Source organism: Fundulus heteroclitus, unplaced genomic scaffold, assembly GCF_011125445.2.
Source record: "Fundulus heteroclitus isolate FHET01 unplaced genomic scaffold, MU-UCD_Fhet_4.1 scaffold_48, whole genome shotgun sequence".
Lineage (NCBI taxonomy): Eukaryota > Metazoa > Chordata > Actinopteri > Cyprinodontiformes > Fundulidae > Fundulus > Fundulus heteroclitus.
In genome coordinates this window covers 382,739-403,744 of record NW_023396901.1, presented here as the reverse complement: position 1 = coordinate 403,744, position 21,006 = coordinate 382,739, and the positions used below count along the sequence as shown (strand labels likewise).

General features: G+C 38.7%; 1 protein-coding gene across 2 annotated transcripts in view; it reads left to right on the top strand.

The window, feature by feature from the left end:
• The window catches only part of grin2aa (glutamate receptor, ionotropic, N-methyl D-aspartate 2A, a), a 302,450-nt gene that overhangs the window by 166,627 nt on the left and 114,817 nt on the right, over positions 1-21,006 (top strand). For both annotated transcript variants that reach the window (XM_012876661.3, XM_012876660.3), the window contains one exon: positions 2,528-2,956. In XM_012876661.3, the coding sequence (XP_012732115.2) occupies positions 2,528-2,956 (429 nt within the window). The remainder of the gene's footprint in view (positions 1-2,527; positions 2,957-21,006) is intronic.

Sequence of the window (21,006 nt, the reverse complement as noted above, 5' to 3'; positions counted from 1 at the left end):
AACTAAATATTTTTGGCTAAAATATTAAACTGTTTATTGGTTGTTGTTTTTTCTTCAATCCCACCGTTATTTTTAGTAATTTCTGCCAAAAGCTGCAGCATTTTGATTTAATGCATCTGAATGCAGTATTTGCAAGCCAAAAGTATGGCTGGAAAGAAACCTGTCTGTGATTGGCTGGTGAGGGGGACAGTTTTTGAAGTCACAAGCGCAGAGACAGAGTCGAGCGAGCGCACAGCTGGTGTTGAGCGTGAAAGGATCAGGTCGAGAGCGCTAGCAGACACAGAACCGAGTGCGAGGATAGTGGGTTGAGATGAGTTTATCAGATTTGAGCGGGCGCCAAACAGATTTTGAGCGCACGCGCGTGATGTTTAAACGCTGAATACCTGTCTCACTGCGCGCTCAAACAAAAGGCACAAATATCGCTCCAGAAGTTGGTATACGCAATGATGACTGAAAAATAAGTGGGTATACGCCGTATAACCACGTATACCCTGGATTACAACACTGGATATAATAATATTAATACTTTATCTAATACTGCTCTATGCAGATGTTCAATCTGCACTGTTGAAGAATTACTAACATGACATGAAATGTTTGAAGTGGCTTTGAAAGCATGCTTTTTCTGAATAAAGTACTGTAGTTTGTAATTTTTTTACCATTTGGCGACACTTGTTGTGTAAACCAAGCTCTCTTTCTAAAGTGCTGCAGTGAAACTGATTTTGGAAAGTTATCTAAGTTTCAGAACTCTGGTTGCTTTGCTAGCCATTTTAATGGCAATGAGCTTATCTCTATAGCTACTAATGTCAAGCAGCTTTCAATGAAAGAGCTGATTAACACAATGAAAATTAAAACTATGTTTCAAACAGACAGCTAAGTTACTTTTGAAGTTAGATTTTAGCACTGAAGACAAAAGTATTTTCCTCTAACATTTTTAAAACCCCAGGCTTTTTTTAATGATCAAATACAACAAATGAGTATCCATACATAAGTATATGAATGACTTTTAAACAGTTCTAAATGCTATGTAGTTTTCCTTCTGTGTTTCCTTTAATTTTTTCATTAGATGACTAGTAAGACTCTGACGCCTGAGGAAATTATTAAAATGATTTGAGGAAAATAAGAAATAAGAAAAAGGACACATACCAGAAATAAGCCTTACAATACAATTGTTCAAAATAATGTGGTTCTTATTTAGGAATTTCAAACTATCAAAGTTTATCTGAGTTTTGACTGAAAGGGCACAAGCCTACTCAAACTATCCTAGATGTTCATTATCTAGAGTTTTTGTCGGGGTCTCATTTCTCCATCGCCACTCCATAGGTAGTCAGATAAAATACAATCACGTCTTTTTGTAGATGACTTGTCAAATCAAAATAAATGCCAGTCTAAAAGAGGGATATGATCCAAACCTTTAACACTGGAAACACACATCGTCATGTAATCATGTTCTAGGGAGGTTAGCAGTTAAATCAGCTCAGAATTCTTACTACCCTTGTTTTATTTATCAAAGCCACTTAAAGAGTGCTGTATTTTTAGAGTTACAGCTCAACTTCACTTCCGAGCGCAAGAATTGGACAACTAATCCAAAATCATTCCAGTATCTATGGTCAGATTCTCACATGAAGGTTAACAGCTTCCCCCTTCCCCCCTAACCCATGACAAACTTTGTAAAATTCAATCCCTGTTGTGGGAGTGTGCATCTATCCTTGAGGCATACTCTGCCAGCTCTCTCTAAATTTTGCTAACTCGTGATAACACTGGTCCTATTTGCCATTTTCTCTGTTTCTGCTGCTCCTTGATGACATGTACTACCATATTGTGGGAAAAAGACAATAGGTCCTTAGGACACCTACATGTGAACATGTTCACTTATTCATTAGCAATTTATGGTTTAGAGTTTATTATTGTTTATGGATTATTTATCGCAAAATAGAACCCAGTGCCTTGAATAGGTTTTTCAATTCAATTGAGTTTAATAAAATAAAAAAACGCAATTGATCCCAAAGGGAAATTAAATGTTGTTGTAACTCATTTTATGAAGGTTTCTTTAAAGAGTTGTAAATGCTGATGGTAAAGGATCCTCTTTAACAGTCTGTCATCCAGCGAATCTGAAAAAGCCTCTGAGAGAGTCTATAGATGACAAAATTAGAGAAAGTTATATACTTGTGAATGCTTTTCCTCGGTACTCTCACATAATAAACTGCTGAGATGTGTTTAGGTTGGTGCCAACAATTAGTTTTTAATGTTGCCTTTAAACAGTGCTCTTATCAACACAGTCATAACTACTTCTACAGCTATTTAAGCCCATTTTGAGATTCATACCAAGTTTGTTCTGCTTGTGCTTTTTTGCTCTGTGGCCTAAAACATGCTGAGAATTGTTTACAGTACAGCCTTTAATACTGACTTTCTATTTAACCTTGACATATTCCCCCTGACAATAAGCACCCTTTGACCTCTCACCTCTTGCCACAATGACTATTAGTTAAATATTAAAGTTTTACTCCTGTCTCCTTTATTGCTTCAGTTTTGTGGGCTGGGACCTGCAGAATATCATCACTCTGGATGCTGTGGAGGAAGACAGCCGGTCTCAGATCATGCTCAAGAAGGTCCAGTCTCCTGTGGTCCTGCTCTACTGCTCTAAAGACGAAGCGGTATACATCTTGGAAGAGGCTCGCTCTCTGGGACTGACTGGATTTGGTTACATCTGGATTGTGCCATCACTCACGACTGGGAATCCTGAAATAACACCAGAGACGTTTCCATCAGGGATGATTTCAGTGTCATATGATGACTGGGACTACCCGCTGGAGGCACGGGTACGTGATGGACTGGGGATCATAACGTCTGCTGCAGCAGCTATGTTGGTGGAGTACGGTGATATCCCAGAAGCCAAGACATCCTGTTATGGGCAGATGGAAAAGACAACAAAGCTGCCACCTAGTGCACTGCACAAGTAAGACTTTTTCGTTGATCTCTTGGTACTGATGCTGTAAATACATGTTGCCTAGATTCAGTTAGATTTAGAGTAAATTAATTATAAGGAATCCTGAGCATTTATCTTCTTTTCAGTGTCATACTAATGCTGTCTTGGTCCTTTCGAAGTGGACATTTTCAAAGCCTATGAGTAATTTTAGCCACTTTAAGTGGGGATAGGAGGGGGTGTCCTACTTTCTTCATCACCAGACATATGCTGTTTTTCATTACATTTCACACAAACATTTTAAAGTTTTTTTTTTCTGTATGGATGAAATTGCTGTTAATTATCCAAATTTCCAAACATGTATGAAAAACAGAAGGCTCTTCTGTAATGTTGAAAAGCCTCAGGGAATCCATGTATATGACAACTAAAATTTATTTCACTTCACCAAAGATCTAACAAATTTGCTCACAGTGAGAGCCAGGTCTCTTTGGCTGCTGCTGCTTCATGTCTGTCTTTTCTGATGTGTGGTGCTCATCTGGCTCTCAGCCAAATGCAGGGTGGGATAGACCTGAGCTCAGTGCTAAGCCCTGCTATAACATTGCACATGAAGTAGTCCCATTGTTTAAACCAAAGCTCATAAAAACAGGATATCATGCCCACATATGATTGTTTTGAATGACCAGAAAAACTATTAGAAGTAATATTTCATATCACTGCGCAACTATAAAAACTTTGATTGCAGAAGCAAAATAAGTTTTATTTTTACACTTGTTTGCTTTGGGTCAGACAGTCCCTTTGAAATAAATTATACAATTTAAACAATAAAGCTAAATATGTTAATGGGAAGTATTATTAGTATATGATGAGAGGCTCTGTAAAACCCAAAGAACCCCCACTTGAAAATAAAAGGTTTCCAACTGAAATACATGTGATATACAGAATAAAGCATGTCACACTGCTACAAATGTATTTCAATTTAGTACTAATTATAAATTAATACCTGAAGAGTATTTAGTTTAAACTTATTTTCATTTTAAACATGGCTGATACTTTTTCTCTCTACAATATGTTTATGAAAACACACAAAACACATTGTTTAGAGCTTCATAAACACATTCATTTGTTAACTAATCCCAAATTATCTTTTTCAATTAAATTGTTGAAATTTTATAAATCTACCTTTATATAAAAACAAAAGAGATCTAGAAAAGGAAACAGATCTAGGATTCCACTGACTCAATCAGAACTGCAATAAATGTAAATGAGGTTGAGTATAACAGCTTTGTAAACTTTTTGTTCATAATTTCATAAAATACTTAATTACAAAGAAAAAAAACACAAAAAAGTGCTGAGAAAATGGTTTGTGGATCGACATGAAATGGAGGTTAGCTTGAGATGAATGGGAATAGAAAACGGAAAATTAACCCAGAGCTGATAATCCCAACTATATTGCAGTTAGAATAAAACTAACTGACTTGCTTAATGTGCAACCATTTAGTACAAAAATGCTGTTGTACATCTAAACTTAAACATCTATTTAAGTTTTTTTAGATGCCATTTGTCCATTTGCATTGGCCCAACTCTGACTAGGTGTTAGGTTTGGCATGTAGGTAATTATAATCCTAGTATACCAATATGAAAACCGTGAGTGTTACCCATTAAAGGCAAGATAGTATCCGCACATAACCTCTCCACAAAACCTTAATTTCAGAAAATCAAAGCATTTCCTTACAAATCATGAGTGAAACAATGGCTTTGAAAGGGAATATATATATATATATAAATTACTGTTTGGCAGATTTTCAGCTTGGATAATAAAGGGATGTTGGAGTTAAACAGAGAAGAGAATAATAAAAAGATGTGAATGGAATTTGAGGGGTAGATTGTAATTTAACCAGGGAAGAGTGAGGTAGAGGAGCAACAGAGATGGGATAACAGCGGGAAGCCACTACAAATGAGTGCTCTCTCGATCTGAAGAGCTCCTTGATGAGTCCTTCTGCTCTTCTTCTCATTAATTCCTGCATATCTCATTTGCTCGTCTGTGCTTTCTTCATCTTGCACTCAACCCCCAACAGCCAGTGGGAGATGTTGCAGGTTTTGCCAGCTCTGTCGGGTTTTCCATCTGGTAGCGGGGAAAAAGACCCTACTCATGTTTACATCTCAGTGATTTGTTAACCCTTACATATACATACATACATATACATATATATATATATATATATATATATATATAGAGAGAGAGAGAGAGAGAGAGAGAGAGAGAGAGAGAGAGAGAGAGAGAGAGAGAGAGAGAGAGTTTTTTTCTGGCACGTCATTTAGGCATTATTTTACAACAGCAAGAGCGGCCTTTACTCAAGGGTATTTTTTGAACGTGTCCCCTTAGAGATTTCAGTCCTTACTTTAGCTTACTCTTAAAATGTCTGATTACAAAACTGGTTTTATCAGACAAAGATAACTTGAGTTCATGTAAAAAGTAGTTTTCAAATGATTAATTATTTATTATTAAAAAAGCTATCCAATAAAATCTGGTCCTATGAGAAATTGTACTTGTCTCCTAAATCTTATAAGTGCCATTAAAAATTTGCTCTCAACTGTCTGCCTTTTACATTGTTGTGGAGATGCTTGTCCCACTCTTTTTTAAAGAATTGTTAACCAGGCACATCGAAGAACTGTTTACGGTCAGGTCAAAGCATCTAAATAGGATCTAAGTCCAGACTTTGACTATCTTAATTGTATAGCTTCAAATTTGGGCTTTAGGTGGGCTTGTGTATTTTGGATCATTGTCCAGCTGCATAATCTTAGTGTGTTCAAATAAGACCAGTTGTTTTTTTGTATGGCACCATTCATACAATAGTCAGTCCAAAGTGCATTACAGAAAATTAGAGGAAAGACGATATAATCACAGAAACCTGTTGGTATGATATTCTTTTTCTGAAATGCTTCACACCAGATGTAATGGGATTTATGCCTTCCACAAATTATACTTCTGTTTCTTTATTTAAAAAAATATTTTCCCACAAAAGAATTGTCCGTCCGTCCATCCATCTGTTTTCTTCCGCTTATCCGGGGTCAGGTCGCGGGGGTAGCAGCTTCAGTAGGGAGGCCCAGACGTCCCTCTCCCCAGCCACTTGGGCCAGCTCCTCCAGGGGAATCCCAAGGCATTCCCAGGCCAGCTGAGAGACATAGTCCCTCCAGCGTGTCCCAGGTCTTCCCCTGGGCCTCCTCCCGGTGGGATGTGCCCGGAACACTTCACCAAGGAGGCGTCCAGGAGGCATCCTAACCAGATCAGTGTTGTATAAAGTACTGAAATCTCGGAGTCAAGTAAAAGTATAGGTACCTCTATAAAATATGACTTTGGTAAAAGTCCAAGTCACTGACTGAAATGTTACTTGAGTTAAAGTCTTAAAGTATCTGAAATGTCTTCCACTTAAGTATGAAAATTACTATAAAAAGAGATGTACTCAAGTAATGTAATAAAAAGTATAACTAAAAAGTAAAACAAAGCAAATGCAGTTTGAATGACATTTTTTAGATTTTGGTAAACTTTAAAAGTCAAATTCACTTGAAATAATGTAAACAGCCAAGTGCAGGAGAAATTTAGACCAGGTTTAGACAGAAAATACAACCTTTTTGTAAGCTTTCAGTTATCCTTGTTCAAGTAAGGTCAGTGCTATGCACTTTAAAATTGTACACAACCAAGTGCAGGCAAAATTTAGACCAGGGGATGTATACTAAGAACATGGTTAAGTGATAAACCAGGCTTAGTTAACCTATAGGAAGTGGTAAACCGGCTAATAGATACACCTGCAGGTTGTAATTTAGTTAAGAAAATTAGGACTCTCTGCTATTAGATGCTTTACCTACACCACAAGGTTAATTTAACCTGCTTTACCACTGAACCAGCTTCATGTCCTGTTGGTGGTGATGAACAAGCCCAGGCAAGTCCCGACTTTGTTGCAGTCAATCAGTAGGTGGGGTCAAAACACTTGCATGCGTGAGTCTCTCTCTCTCTTTTTGTAACGAGTAACTAAACCAAACATTGAAAGTGTATTGGAGTAAAAGTATGCAATTAAGAAATATAGTGAAGTAAAAGTAAAAGTTATCAAAAAATTTTATACTCGAGAAAAGTAAAAAGTACTCCAAAATATACTTAAGTACAGTTGTGAAGTATTTTTACTTCATTACTATACAACACTGAACCAGATGCCCAAGCCACCTGAACTGGCTCCTCTCGACATGGAGGAGCAGCGGCTCTACTCTGAGTCCTCCCCGGATGACTGAGCTCCTCACCCTATCTCTAATGGAGAGCCCAGACACACTACGGATAAAAGTAATTTTGGCTGCTTGTATCTGGGATCTCGTTCTTTCGGTCACGAACCAAAGCTTGTGACCATAGATGAGGGTAGGAACGTAGATCGACCGGTAAATCGAGAGCTTGGCCTTTTGGCTCAGCTCTCTCTTCACCACAACGGATCGGTACAGCGCCCGCTTCACAGCAGACGCTGCATCAATCTGCCTGTCGATCTCCCGCTCCATCTTCCCCTCATTCGTGAACAAGACCCCAAGATACTTGAACTCCTCCACTAGGGGCAGGACATCCTCCCCAACCCGGAGGAGGCACTCTTCCCTTTTCCGGTTCAAGACCATGGTCTCAGATTTGGAGGCACTGATTTTCATTCCGGCCGCTTCGCACTCGGCTGTGAACCGCTCCAGTGAGAGCTGTTGATCACGTCCTGATGAAGCCAATAGGACCACGTCATCCGCAAATAGCAGAAACGCAATCCTAAGGCCACCAAAACAGATCCCTTCAACACCTTGGCTGTGCCTAGAAATTCTGTCCATAAAAGTTATGAACAGAATCGGTGACAAAGGGCAACCTTGGCGGAGTCCAACTCTCACCGGAAACGAGTCCGACATACTGCCGGCAATGCGGACCAGACTCTGACACCGGTCATACAGAGACCTGACAGCCCTTATTAAAGGGCCCGGTACTTCATACTCCCGGAGTACCCCCCACAGGATCCCTCGGGGGACACGGTCGAATGTCTTCTCCAGATCCACAAAGCACATGTAGACTGGTTGGGCAAACTCCCATACCCTCTCCAGGATCCTGCTGAGGGTGTAGAGCTGATCCAGTGTTCCACGGCCAGGACGAAAACCACACTGCTCTTCCTGATTCCGAGATTTGACTATCCGATGGACCCTCCTTTCCAGAATCCCTGGAATAGACCTCACCAGGGAGGCTTAAGAGTGTCATTCCTCTGTAGTTGGAACACACCCTCCGGTTCCCCTTTTTGAATAGGGGGACCACCACCCCAGTCTGCCAATCCAGGGGAACTGCCCCCGATGTCCACGCAATGCTGCAGAGCCGCGTTAACCAACACAGCCCCACAACATCCAGAGCCTTGAGGTACTCAGGGCGAATCTCATCCACCCCCGGAGCCTTGCCACCGAGGAGCTTTTTAACAACCTCGGCAACCTCAGCACCAGAGATGGGAGAACCCAACCCAGAGTCCTCAGGCTCTGCTTCCACAATGGAAGACGTGTTGGTGGGATTAAGGAGGTCTTCGAAGTTACTGCCCACCGAAGCACGACGTGCCGAGTCGAGGTCAGCAGCACACCACCCCCACTATAAACAGTGTGGTACTGCACTGCTTCCCCCTCCTGAGACGCCGGATAGTTGACCAGAAACGCTTCGAAGCCGTACGGAAGTCTTTCGCCATGGCCTCTCCAAACTCTTCCCACGCCTGGGTTTTTGCCAAGGCGACCAGCCGAGCCGCCTGCCGCTTCGACTGCCGGTACACAACAGTTGCTTCCGGAGTCCCACAGGCCAAAAAAGCCCAGTAGGACTCTTTCTTCAGCTTGACAGCTTCCCTCACCGCTGGTAGACAAAATAATTGTGGATCAGCAAAATGTTTTTGGAAAAAAATTAGACAAGCCTTTGAGCATTTTCTGTGTCAGCAATGGTTTTGGCATTTGACAATCCCAATGATGCCATTTTTAGCCTGTGTTTTTCTTATGGTTGAATCATGAACACTGACACTGGAGCTGGATGATTTTTTTGGTGTACCTTTGGAGTAATTCTGGTAATTTGGGTAATATTGGTTGACCAGACACTCCTGAAAAGGTCCTCCATTGTTCCATGCTTTCTAAATTGATAGATATTAAGTCTAACAGTGGTTAATCACTACGGCTAATTCATAGGGAGGTGGTTACAAAGGGCCAGGGCTTTTTTTCTCCATTTGAATAAATTCATAATTTCAAATCACCAATTTTGATTTACCCATGTTCTCTTTGTCTGATAATAAAATGTATTTGATAATGTGAAACATTCAAGAGTAACAAAAACACTACAAATGTATAACAAAGCACATTTTTGTTTTCTCAATTCTCTAGATACATTGATAACGCTTGCCTCCTAAACAAGCAATTTTTTCCTTTCTTTTTTATGCCAAGGCTTTTATGGAAGCATAAAATATCCTCATGTTAAAATGTTAATCATACATTAAAATGATGCATAGCACAATTATATATCAGGTTTTTGTTTTTGTTTTTTTTACATACTTGCATAGAACACATTTGAAGTAAAATAGATATGCAAGAAATGTTTTAAAATCCATGGCCATTTTTTTTTTTTCAGAAAACCTGCTTACACTGATGGGAAATCTCAAATATTCAGAGCCAGCTGACTCTGTACGGCATATTCTATGCTGCCATAGGTTATTAGCTGGGTGATGAGTACCTACAGATGGTGATGTTGTGGGTGAGAGGGTTCAGCCAATAGGACTTTGGGGGCAGGACATGAGAAGCATGATTGGTCAAGGCTAGGTCGGGGCAATGGGCCAGTGTGGGTTGCTATAGACCATTGGCTTCTGTCAGGAGAATTAGGAGGATGTGGTTAAGCACACATTTTCACACACAAAGAAATGGGCAGATGGGCTGTCCTTTTAAATGTGCATGTATACTATTTTTTGTTTCCTATGTGATGTCTTGAGCAAGAATTTAACAATGGCATTAGCCTTCAAATCATTGATGTAGGATTTACAGTGCTTTGCTAAAGTATTAATTTACTTTAAACCTTTTCACCTTTGTCAAATTGCAGTTTGCCAAAGCCAGCAAGGATGGTCAGATGAGATCAATATTACATTGTTTCATCCCACATGCAAAACATTGCATGTGGGATGAAACAAACACTACATGTCACCGAAATTACACTTTTCTAGCAGTGACAAACAAGACTACAATCCTAATGATACACCATATACATAACAAATGGTACATTTATATTGTACAATGTCCCAGTCAAAGCCTGATATATTTGATCATTTGTTACATAACCAGAAAACTACTATTCACAGACACATTTTCATCTAATCTGACTGAGTTTGAGGCATTTTTGAAAGAATGTACAAATATTTCAGTCGCTACATGTTGAAAACTTGTAATAACATGGCCTAAATGTTTTGCACCAAAAGCTGGTTTGACAGAGTATTGAACCTCGGAGGGTCAATACAAATGCATGTAACACTTCTTAGATTTGGACGTGTAACTAAAAATAACAAAAGACAAAACAAGACAGCAAGTGTTATTTCCTTCCACTTTAAATCATGTTACACTTTGTTTTGGACTATCACATGGAATTGCAATAAATTTAATTGATGTTTCTGGTTGTAAGATACCATAATGTTCACGTTTAAGGAATATGAATACTATTCTGTGGTTCTGTAATTCCGAATATACTGGTAATCTGCTTTAGTCTTTTTTAGAATGCATGCTCCTTTAAATGACCCCAAAACAACTGAGCAAAACTCCTTTTGATTGGAAGTTTGGCTCTGAAATTACAGGGGAATCTGACGTTTCTTTGAATTGTGTGGCCCCGTGTTGTCTGTGCTTTTAGATAAGTTTTACCATACTCACTTTTCACTGTGACAACTGAGATCATAAATCCACAGTGACACATCTACGATGAATGTTTGGCAAAGTATAAAAAAAATTAAATTAAACAAAAACAGTTGACAAATGATCCACTAAGAGAGATGACCTGTGAGCCAATCACAACAAGTGACAGCTTGTGCTTTTGATAAAATGTGAGTGTAAGTGTCTGTAGGTGTGTGTGTGCATTTTGGGAACACGGGAAATATCCCCTCTTAAAAGAGTGGTCTTTCATGGCAGATTTACAGTGTTCTGTTCACCTTGCCATTTTCAACGGTGGGCCTTAAAAGGCTTTAGCACTTACTTATCAGTGTGTGAGTGTGTGCGTGAAAAAGGCGTGGTGGTAGTACTTTACTCTGACAGGTAATTTCTGTCTCTTACCGTGATATATGATGCTTAGAACTGAGAGAGTATAAACATCCCTGCACACACACCCCATGCAAAAGTTGTCAATTGAAATAGACTAAAACTAACAAAAGGCAATGAAAGTATCTGATTTGCTAAAGAGGATTTATCTGCAGACAGAGCATATTTTTCACAATTGTCCTTCAATTTAAATGTTGAAGAATTAATTGTTGTTTAGGTATTACACGTATATATCTGCTGCTTTTTCTGACTTGTGACAGGAACATACATAATAGTTACTGCATAATCTAGCAGTTTGAATCGTCTTGTTACTGAAAACTGCTATATAAATAAACTTGCCTTGCTTTAAAACTTCATGTGGGTATAGAAAATTTAACAATCATTACCTGTAGACTGATGTAGGTTAATACACTGTAGTTAATTTGGCAACACTATTTTTTACCTGTAAATTGGGCATTGTGACTGAGAATGATAAATGTATAAAAGATTAACTTTCAATATAAAGGGAGTATCAGTATGAATTGGAACCAAGGGTAGTTATCCTGTCTTTATGCCAAATTTTCTGCTGAGCAGGCTCACAGGGGAAATCCAGAACAGCACCATCTAATTTTATCCATTGTAATGAGGGGCCTCTGTTGAATTATTATCACACAAACAGCAGGCACAGGAGCCTCCAGGGTGGTGACTTTACTAACCTTTGTCAGAAGTAAGGGAATATGTCTCTGCTATTATACCACTGTTTATTATTTTTTGCACTTTCTCACCTTGTAAAGTGGAGTCATCTTTTAGTGGTCCCCTGTGAGACTGTACTTTGTAGCTGGCAGGAGAAAGTAAGAAGGCAAAACGTGATCTGATTGCTTCAAAGAAACACAATCCAACACCCCTCCCCCACCCCCTGAAAAGACAAGTATTCCTACAAAAGTAAGTAAACAGCGATGAATTGATGTCTATTGGTGCTTAATGTTCGAGAGGTAATGAACAACAACTTAAACTGACGCACATTCAATAGTGCAGGGATGCTAGTAACTCTGTGTATAAAAGGTGAGTATTTACTACAGCGACTCAGGTCAAAATACTAAAGAAACCGTGAACAAGATTCTTGTGCTAAATCTGATCCAATCGAAAACTTGATGAGATCTTCTCATGGCAAGAGATCTTGCAAAACTAAAAAGCCACAACTTTTCTCAGAAGAGTGAAGGGTGCCTTCATTTAATTGCTTTCAGTGTGTTTTGGTCATTATTTTTTCATTGTTTCATTATTTTTTAATTGTTTGTGTGGCAGCGTTTTCAATACTCGGTAGAAAAAAGAAACATTGACAGATGGGGAAAATACTCATTTGTGAGCATCACTCACTTATTATTGGTCTCTATGAACATTAAATCACCTTCTAGTTTTTAGCTTCCCTACAGCAAAACCTTAAAGGACTATTTAACAGCTTTAATTTGTTTGGACATTTGATACTGTTGAAAGGTTGTTGTTGAGACAGACAGACAGGCAGGCAGGCAGGCAGGCAGGCAGGCAGGCAGGCAGGCAGGCGGACAGGCAGACAGGCAGGCAGACAGGCAGGCAGACAGACAGACAGACAGACAGACAGACAGACAGACAGACAGACAGACAGACTGACTATGTCCACTATTAGTAACTGTGCTATCCCTGATACATAAAGTATATAAACGAAAACAAAGAAAACAATCTCTAGCTCATCTTACATAGACAGGCTTGCTAAATCGGGACTGTAAACATACAATGTCATTCTTCTATAATTCTTTTGGCATTAGTACCCCAACACAAAAGGCAGGAATAGAAACCAAAATGTATGGCTTAGTCAAACCTGGGCTGAAATGTTCTACAGTAATTACGGATTCTATAAAACACAGTTTTGTGATTTGTGAAATGCTTACTATTTTTGCAACAACAAAAAATTTAACTCATTCTAAACTTATCCTCCTTTTTTGCAAAAGTACTCTCATCTAGTGAACCCAAACGTATGTATGGTCTCATTTTGTGAGCTGGATTTATTATTACACGCTTAATAAAAACATATAAAATAACTACCGGCAAGGATTTTCATTAAAGGCACAGTTAAGTCATGGTCATGCAGCCAATTGGCAGTGCAAACACACAGAAAAGCTATAGATTTTCTCATATTTTAACAAATTCTCTTGTTTCTCTCAAAGGCATATAGTGTGCGTTTGCAGGATTCATAGATCTCAAGTACTCTGACAGTATACATCATTGCTTTGACTACCCCTTGTCTTAACAAGGATAAATGTCTCCATCTCTGACACATGCTGCCTTGTGCAGATCATCTTATCATCTTGTAGAGAGAAATCCCAGTACAACAGCGCTGCCTCAAATAAAATGCAAAGCTCTTATCATAATGTAACCCCAACTTGAAATGGGTTTTTCATTTTCAGCTCAATTCATTTTTATTTGAACTATTGCAGCTGACATCAAAGTAATATCGAGGCACTTTACAGAGGCAACTCAATATAGCTGTCCGTCTAAGCAGGTACAGTCAATTCAGTTGAGTTTGTTTTAAATAAATTCAAACAGATTTCTGTTCAACAATTCAGTATAACGATCCAATATTAAAGTCAATAAACTATAGAAAAAAGTTATTAAATATTTTAATATGGAAAACATGTCCACTTATAAAAAATAATGGATTTCAGTTCAGTCCTTTGTTTGTCATATGCAGTGGGTTGTTTTTTGTTTCTTTTTTTTTTTTTTTTTACCAGAAAATGGGAACATGAGCAGAAATTATCACTAGGGAAAAAGCACAAATTAAGATTGTTTTTCTCCTTTGGCCCCTTCTGCTTTCTACTGTCTTATTTGAAGTGTACTCTGCTACTATCACCCTCACCTACTAATCTTCCACCTGACTTTATTACAATCTTTTATACTCCAAAATAAGAAGAAAGGAGCAAGAAATAACTCTGTGGATATTTTTACCCTAACTCTGTTGAAGGATAGTCCTCTTCCTCTCCTGCCATGCTTTCTTTCCATCTCTTTCCCTTAGCCTCATTCATCTTCCGACCCATTCTCATTCCTGTGGGTGCTCCATCTCTGCTGTCTTTCCACGTCTGCACCTTCTTCCTTCCCCTGAAGAATAAGGAGGTTACAGACATGAATACGGCTGGACAATGAAAAGAGAATTGGACAATCACTTTAGTGTATGTGGCAGAGCGAATAGGACGACATGGTGTGTTGTTAAATTGCACAAAATAGTTCTCTGTGTTTGTGTGTGAGCAGAAATGTTCGTCCAGGTTTGATGGGGGTCAGTTTGAAGCAAACACACTTAAGTCTGTGTCTGTATCCTAGCAACACCAAGCAATCAGTCCACCTGTTCTGTGGGCCTCTGCCAGAAACAAAGTCCTAGATAAGCATTTATAGACAGGCACAACTGCTTCATTTTGTCTGTAATCTGTTTAATAAAAGCACACATCAGACGATAGTTGCTTTAAATGCCAAGTATACCTAACGTTAAATCAATTTTGATGCTGTCTAAAGGTCCAAAGCTTGATCTATCTGAATTACAGATTCAAGATAATTTGATGGTTTAATTATTCAGTTGTTTGTTCATTTATTTTCTGTATGGAAAAATAATGTGAGTGTGCTCACTTTTTAGCAGGAAAATGGTTCCAAAATTTAAAGTGGATGGCAAAAAGAATAAAAAAATCCAATTAAACAGTAGTGTAATTATTATTTAACACAGACACCACTTTGTAAAAGTGTTCAGAGCCCTTGAACCTTTTTACATTTTGTTACATTTTACCACAACCTTCAATGCATCTTGTTGGGATTTTACATACTACAAAGTATGTAAAAGCAGTAAGGATTTAAGATACATGATTCAAAACAAAAATAAAGAGTTGTGTTTTGCATTTAGCCACATTTAAGGCTGATACCCCAAAATAAAATCTACTACTGCAAACTGAAGTCTCATAATCACTAAACAGTCTACCTGTGTTATTTAATCCTAGCAGAAGAACAACTGGTATGTGGGCCTTAGAGGTTTGTTAATTTGCCATGAGCCATGTAGCAAACATGTGGAATAAGGTGGTCTCGTCAGATGAGATCAACCATAAACTTTCTGGTCTATATATAAAATACGATGCAAGGCGATGTGTGTGTGTGAAACATGTTGGTGGCACCATCATGGTAGGGGACTGAGACTAAATACAGGATAATCCTGTAAGAAAACGTGTTAGCTTCTTCAAAAGACTTGTAACCACTGTAACCGACACCACAGCCCCCTCAAAGAGACAGTTAGAGGTACAACAGATCAAAGCTCATTCATGCTTTCGAATGTTCCAGTCAAAGTCCAAACCCAATTATAATTAAGAAACTGTGGCAATACTTCAAAAAACTCTATTGATCCAATCTGCCTAAACTTGAGCTATTTTGAAAAGAAAGGTTCAAAATGACTTCAGATGGCTGAATACAAACACAGCATTCTTAAAGATTTGTATTTGTAAAGCTTATTTCAAGAAGCATCTATAATTTTCCTTCCACTTCCAAATTACGCACTACTTTTTGTTGGTCTATCGCATAAAATCCCAATTATGTTGTGATAGATTTCTTAGTTGCAGCACCAAGACTCTGGAACCAGTTCTCTTTGGATCTCTGCTCAGCCACTGACCTGGAGCTTTTTTTAAATTCAACTAAAGATGTTTTTATTCGGGGAGACTTTTAATACTTCTGTAGCACAGTGTTTTTTTTTTTTCAAGATTTCTAACTTTTATTTATTCTTTTATCTGGTTGTGAATTATTTTCTAGTTTTATTGTGAATCACGTGGGCTCTCTGGATGGCTGTTGTAAAGCACTATATAAATGAATAAGTGAAATTAAATCAAAATGTTAGATTTGCAAGTTTTGAATACTTTTGCAGAGGACAGTGTGCAGTGTAAAAAATAATATCCATAACCTCTGTCATGATGGTTGTAGCCTAACATTTCTCATGGTTTGTGCATGTAAGGTAGAATCCTGTCTAGTAATGAATTAGAACATGTTTATTGTATAGCATCAAATCTTTTTGGAAAACCTTACGTAAAATTATTTCTTAACTACTATCAAACTCAAGATTATGAATCTAATGCTTCAAATCATTGGCTAAAGAAAAAGAAATAAAGCCACATAAAGTTGACAGACAATAATTTTCTCTTGCACCAGTTCACTTAAAGGTATACTATGCAACCGGGGTTGATTTTCCAGCGAGGCTCCCCCCAGAGGGCGAAAGTAAAAGTGCACTGTCATAAAGATGCTCAGCTGTTCTGGTTTCTCCGTCAAGCCAGGCGCGGTTGTTTTGAGCTTAGCAGACAGGCGAACGCAACGGAAAGTAAAAAAAAACGGCACTACAAACAATGACTAACACAGTGAAAGTATGAACATCAGGCTTCCCGCAGCGCTATCCTGGCGAGGCGGCCGCCGCGGTAGCGTCTCGCCAACATTCAAAAAAAAAAAAAATAAATAAATAAAAAATAAAAAATAATAATAATAATAATAATAAAACTCGATATGCTTGCATGTTTATTTGAGGTTAACACGCAGTTCTTACTTTTGCGCGTGCATATAGTGAATGGCAGGGCAAAAACACATGGAGTTCTCGCTGTAAAGCAAGACGAGACTTCTGAGCCTGGGTGTGCGGGCCGAGGGCACCTGCAATTGCAAGTGCGGTATTTCCCCCACAGACCACCAGGGCGGCCGAGAAAACTTTTGTTCCACCTGAAATGACTCATTTAATCATCCAAAACGGTATGGAACACATTAATTAACTGAACAATGTTGCATAGTATGCCTTTAACATTTTTTGTGACTTTTGCCAGGTTGATATTCCACCGAAGTCCTATACACAATGTCCTACATGAAACACCTCACCTGCTGCATTTCTTTGCACATTTGTACCAGCACACTGGACCACATGCTCCATTTAGAAGTTTGCCCTGTCGCCCATTCTCAGGATGCTGCAGTGTAGGAAGGAAAAGAGGAGCAAACTCATGAGCACTGGCAGAAGGAATGAGGGAGACGGAGTGGAGAAGGGCAGTCATGATTAATGTGCAGACTGTGTGGACCCAAGAATATCTCCCTACTGCCCTCCATCTTAGCTAATGTGACCTGCCATATAGGTCAACCATTACGTTCTGTGGGTATGTGCTTGTGTGGTATATCTCAAGACTAGGACTAACAATAGCTTTAGGTAATGTACAGTATGTAGATAAAAGTCAAGTGATTCAAACTTGTGTCAGATTTATATAAAGTATTTTTTTTTCTAACCCTAACCCTAACTCTCCCCCTAGATATAAAGTATTTTTAAATTGACCAATTGGTTAGTTGTTATATCATGGGTCTTCAACTCCAGTCCTTGAGGTCTGGTGTTCTGGAACCTCTGGATGGTTCCCTGGTCCAACCCACCTGAATCAGATGGCTGAATCATCTTCTCAGTATGCAGTGAAGTTCTCCAGATTCCTGCTAATGACCTGATTATTAAACTCAGGTGTGTTGAAGCAGAGATACATCCAAATGTTGGATCTGGACCTCGAAAGCTGGAGTTGAAGATACCTGTCCTATATGAACAATCAGAGTCATAGCAACATTCCTTGAAGAAGAATATATCAAAAAGAATATATATATATATATATATATATATATATATATATATATATATATATATATATATATATATATATATATATATTAGTTAATGGAACATTTTTGATCAATTGCTATGGTTCATTTCTTTTTATTACTCTGCCTTTAAACAACCTAGAGCTGTATATTTTGAATCGGCACACTAAATGTGGTAGTTAAGAGGGAGGCTCACTTTTGAACTTACTGTGTAGATGCATTATATTTTCCCAATTTATTGCAAAAAACATTTGTCTGTCAGCAGAGAATTGGACCGGCACCAGGAATGAAAAGTAATGTTTTAATGTTCTTAGCTACTTCCGGAATAAATATTTTGATTTTCACCAAACTAAGCACTATATAATTTTCAAATCTTCATGCAAATCCAGTTAGAAGCTTCCAGACAGGGTTCCTATTCTTTTCTATCATAGCCTAGCTTTTAAGTCTACCTGTGTATCAGGTGAAAGTCCCTCTACCCTCTGTTCCTCAGAGGATCCTGCTGATGCTTATATAAACCTCCACCTCATTACATGCTTGGTGAGTATAAGAATCAAGACTGTTTTTTTGTCATTATGTAACCATAATGAATTTTTTTATAATTTATATAAGTGATTAGAAATAACTTAAAATCAGCCCATTTTGGGCCTGCATTCAGGTTGTACTGCTAACTTCATCCAGAGTTATGCCACCTCTACCTGTGCGCACACATGTACCGGGCTCCCCTCGCGGCTCCACAGCTGCTCTGAGATGCGCTGTGTCCCTTTATTGTAGTCCTGCTTGAGAAATGAACGCGGCAGGCTAACAGCCCTGGACTGCCAGTTCCATCCCTCCCTGTGTGCGACTGCAAATAGTTGTGCAGTTGCGGTGAATTTAGCTGTTTTTAGAGTCCAGGAGACTGGACTCTAAGCTGGATTTTGGGTCAGTGGAACACATTGATTTTTTTTTTTTTTTTTTTTTTTTTTTTTTTACAACACTTCTATACCAAAAATGGATGGCTGCCCAATGGCAATCCTCAAGGGACATTTAACCAGGATATATAGAGGAATAGCTTGTTTCTACACAGACATTTTGAAACAGAGTTTTATTTATGCTTTTTAATAAAAAATGATGCACATTAAACATATATTATTGATGAAACAATAAAGAATAACCCAAAAAGTCATGATTTATTTCATGTTTCTTTAAGAGTGATGACAGAGGGAAAAAGGGATCCACAGCACCATGTTCCAGGCTTCCAGCAGTGTTGCCACTGTCAATTTATTATAAGCAAATTTGGCCTTGTTAAGCTATACTGTTGGATTAGAACCTGTGCAGTTACAGGTTAAACAGTTATGGGAGAAACAACCCGTGGAAATACTCATTAGAGCATCTGGGATGCAGTAGTATAATATGATTGAATTTGACTTTGTAAAGTGCCTCGAGATGACATGATTCATGAATTGGCGCTATATAAACAAAATTGAATATAAATAAAATTGAATTTAATTGAATTGAGTAGTCTGTCACTAAAAGATAAGGTGACTAGATTTCCCTAATAAAAATCGGGGACGTCTTTGACATCATTTTGTTAAGTTGAGGGGGAAGTGATGATGACGAAGCAGAATCTCTGCCTCGGGGTTGGTTTGTTTTGCCTGATCTTCAATGCTGACAGAGTTGGGGAAGGCACGTTCGGTCCAGCTCTTCTACTAAGTCGGGACAGAGGCAGGTCCATGTAAATACCTATTGTTGCGCTAAACTTTTTTGCTCCATATTTTCTGGGGACAACTTTTTCCAGCGACAGGTCATCCAAAACGGGGACTTTCCCTGGAAATCGGGGACATCTGGTCATTCTACTAAAAGAGCTCTTCAGCTCTGCAATAGCTCCATGCATGGGGTGGGAGACATTGTCCATCACTGATGTGAGTTTCCTTGGTTCTGCTGGTACCAGTCAAAAAAGCTCTGGATCCATTGTTTGTAATCTGACTCGTCCTCCCCAGTGATGAGGCCGACTATGGCATAGTCATCAGAGAACTTATGAAGGTGGCAACCTGGTGGGCTGATGGAGAAGTCTGCAGTGTACAGGGTGAAAAGAAATGGTGCCAGGACAGGTTCCTGCGGTGCTACTGTACTGCAGGTCAGCTTGTCAGAAACACAGCCCTATGTCCTAACATACTGTGGTCGACCAGTGAGGTAATTCAGTATCGACTGGGAGTTAGTGGCCAACACCTGACCACTCCATCTTATTCTTAAACAGTCCTGGTAGGATTCTGTTGAATGCACTGGAGAAATTAAAGTACATGTTCCTCACAGTGCTTCCAGGATTTTCCAGATGCAGTGCTGCACACGTTCGTCATTTGCCATGTGTGTGCGTGCAGCACCTTTTGTCTAAAGACGTGACACAGACAGCTGTTAGCGGCTAGCGATAGCTTTCTCCAAATTCCCTTATTTCTCATTGGTTTAACGTTGTGAAGCTAATATTTTTAACATGGTTTACGGAATATGACTTTTTGAAGCTAAGTTTATGGTTTGCAGTGGCCACCACTGATTGACATAATATTGTCTTTAAGTCTCCTTATTCAGAATGATGGTTTGATTTTCTGTCTACACCTGTGTTATTTTAATGTTAAAGTTAGCTGAAGAGAAACCTAGCATTTGGGTTTTGTTGCTGTTTTTAGTTTATCAAACAAGAAGCAAACTCTGACCTCAGCAGGAATCTCAGCAGGAATCAAAATTAATAAATGATTGATACATCAATCATTTAGGTTACTCATGTTTTTTTCCTCTGCCCAATGGCTAATGGGCTAATAAGGAGGGACTCTACTGAGGAGCCTACAATGTCTGTATTGTATAGAATAGCTGACTTGTTAGAGAGCAAGGACATGAAGCAGATGTCATTCACTTAATTTATTTCTTTTAATGCATTTTTTATATCCATTGTCTTTGAAACCATGAAAAATTCTTATGTTTTATCCCATAAAAATGATGGAAATTGAAGTGGTTTGTCTGAATCAGCTACTTGATGTTGTAAATGAGCATAGATAGTTTGGTTGGCAAATTTTTATTTTTGAAATGATTATTTCTAACAATTGAATATGTTTAAACCTACATAATTTAAGCGGGAGAAAACCCCTAATACTTCCTCATGATTTGTGTGTGTCTCACATTATTATGAACAGTTT